At 42.1% G+C, this 2,494-nt stretch overlaps 1 protein-coding gene across 1 annotated transcript in view; it reads left to right on the forward strand. All coding sequences in view use genetic code 11, as the record gives it.

The window, feature by feature from the left end:
• Positions 1 to 2,059, forward strand: part of EGR_07464 (hypothetical protein) — a gene marked incomplete at both ends in the record, with an annotated part of 2,632 nt that extends 573 nt beyond the window's left edge. Inside the window, 2 exons of the mRNA XM_024496713.1 lie at positions 769 to 825; positions 1,968 to 2,059. Coding sequence (XP_024348853.1) covers positions 769 to 825; positions 1,968 to 2,059 — 149 coding nt within the window. The remainder of the gene's footprint in view (positions 1 to 768; positions 826 to 1,967) is intronic.
• Positions 2,060 to 2,494: the final 435 nt, after the last annotated feature.

The raw sequence follows: 2,494 nt of genomic DNA on the forward strand, positions 1-2,494 counted from the left end.
CTGCATGTAAGCAGTCACATGCTCCGAGACGAAACTGAAGAGGCAAGAGGTTGCAGAGTGTTGGTAAAGTGGAGGTGGTGATGGGTGGGGTCGGTTTTATTGCCTTTTGTGGTAGTAAAATGCACCTGGTTAGGAAAAGGCAGTTGCATCAAGCCTTTGATTCTTTTATTTCTAAACCCTCGTGGGAATGTTAATTTTTGGTAAAAATAATTCAGTTTTAACTGATCAATCTCTTTTTTTCGCTTTTTTGCACTTATGGCGCAGCTATCTGTCTACTTCAAACCATCCATTTTTCCCTCATTAGGATCGTCCAAAAAGCATTAATTCCACTCTCGAATCGATGGAGGAGTCGACGTCAACTTCGCTCTCTCCGGGCTATGAATTGTCTCCGCCGCATCTTCTCCCCAAGACAAAGAATTTTGTTTCTTCCAGGCTGGAGTTCACTGGAAAGCCCATTCTCACCGGGAAGCATTTATCCAAACAGCGGTCACGACGAGTGAGTGAACCCTTCTTTGCTGACCTTTGTTTTATGTGAACTGAAAAATGGGTCTGGTTTTTGATGTTATCTAATGGTATTTTAAATGTGTCACTTGAGCTATAAAATTGCCTGATTTTTTTATTTGTCTCATTTGTGCTGATATGAGCCTTTTTTGGGTGGGCGAACCAATCCCCTCCGTTAATGTCAATTACCCGAAATTTGTGTGCGTGCAGGTTTTCGCAGGTGAGTGGTTTCACGGTTTTGAATCCTTTTAATTTGAACGAAAAAAGGACAAAATGGTCCTTTTTTGTTTTCTCTACTTGATCTAAAAGTTGATATTTGGGTTGGTAAAACCACCACTGACAGAAGGTTTTAGTTCTTCTTTCGGGCTCAAACTTCCCGAGGTTTGTTGGGTAAATGCATGAGTAGCAGTCGAGTCCTTTAACCCCTTCCCTCTTTGATTGTGGCCTCGAGTTTTTGGGCTTAATCCATCTTTTTACCCTCAGATGTGGTTCAACGGTTTTCAGGCTTGAATGCTTCACTTCTAAGCCATTTTAAACGCGTTCAACCTTGTCGTTGTAAAGTGGGAGACTAATTTAGCAGAAGGTTAATTCTTTAACCAAAACGCGGCAACCAGTAATGGGCGCATTTTGCTGTCTGCTTTGTGTCTCACTTCCTCCTTTCTTTTATAGCTAAACGCGTGGGGCCTTTTTTCTTGATTGTATGCACCTGAATTCACTAAATCAGCCATTTCGCTTCTCACTTCGCTATTTGGATGCTTGAATGGGAGATTTGGAGCGGGCCATAATCAAATCACCTCTTTTGGCTAATTTTGTGAGCTGATAAAACCCTCCTTTTGTGGATGCTAAATGACCGACTCCATGGGTACCTTTTGTGGGGAAGTGGGCCCCTTTCAATTGTGTATGTGGGTGTAGGGAGGGGTTACGTTTTGCAATTTGGTAGCATTTCGTCAACTTTCTGAGGCCCAGAGCCCCGACGAAATGGACCAATTGGAGCTCTAATTGTATCCCCTTTACCCTCCTTTCCCCCTACTTCGAGAACCACCGATTGAGTGTTTTCTTCAGCAGAAAATATAGTCATTTCATCAACTTTTTCATCATTTGTTAGGTGTTTTTACTTTGATCCTAGTATCTGGGTCAATTTCTTAACTTTTAGTTTTCAAATCATTTAAACAGCTTTAAGTGCATACTCTCTTTTACCCCTCCGTTTGCCGAATATAGTGGGGATGTACGTGATTTTGAACCGTCCTCCTTTTTTTGCTTTGAACTGGAAACAGCCTGTTTTTATCCCGTCCTTGTGGGCCAATGCACGCCTTTGAAGTGTTTTATTTTGGCATGCGAGCGAGGGACGGCTTAAAATCGTTGGGCAATGCCTTAAAATGCGCGGACAGGCTTGTTCGTTTCTACCCCGCTGAATTTAACCGAGGAACGATGCGTTTCTGAACCACTTCTTCATTTAATTATCTCAGTTTTAAGTTTTTTTGTTGATTTTATCAACAACCCCGAAGTAGGACGCATTAGTTTACCTACTTTTGGTTTGGAAGGTGGGTCAGCAATTTGATTGGGTGGGATTGCTTGACCTATATCTACCCACCCGTATTCTCTCCCTCAATTCATTTGTACCCCTATCTGCCTTTCAGTCCAATCATTCTTCACTTCATTCACTCATTCGTCCACCGATCTGTCCGTTTTTAAATTGCTAGGATTTGATAATTCCTAATTTCATGCTCAACTCTAGTTGCCGTCTTTCGGTTAGGTGACTGGTGTGCCATGTGATCAGTTGCTTGGTGAGAGGCAAACGCCTTAGACAAAATTTTGAACGATTCTTGTATACTTCATTTCTGGAATTTAATCAAGTCGAGATTGTCTAGAGGCAGGACCTTAGTTACCTCCTCAAAGTTGTCTGCTCTGCGGTTCCTTTCTAGATATTAGTGCTTGTCCAGTATCACTTCCTTGAAGGACTCTTTGTGAAAGGACTTATTTTGGATCGAAATCC

The sequence above is a fragment of the Echinococcus granulosus genome (genome assembly GCF_000524195.1).
Source record: "Echinococcus granulosus chromosome Unknown EG_S00078, whole genome shotgun sequence".
Lineage (NCBI taxonomy): Eukaryota > Metazoa > Platyhelminthes > Cestoda > Cyclophyllidea > Taeniidae > Echinococcus > Echinococcus granulosus.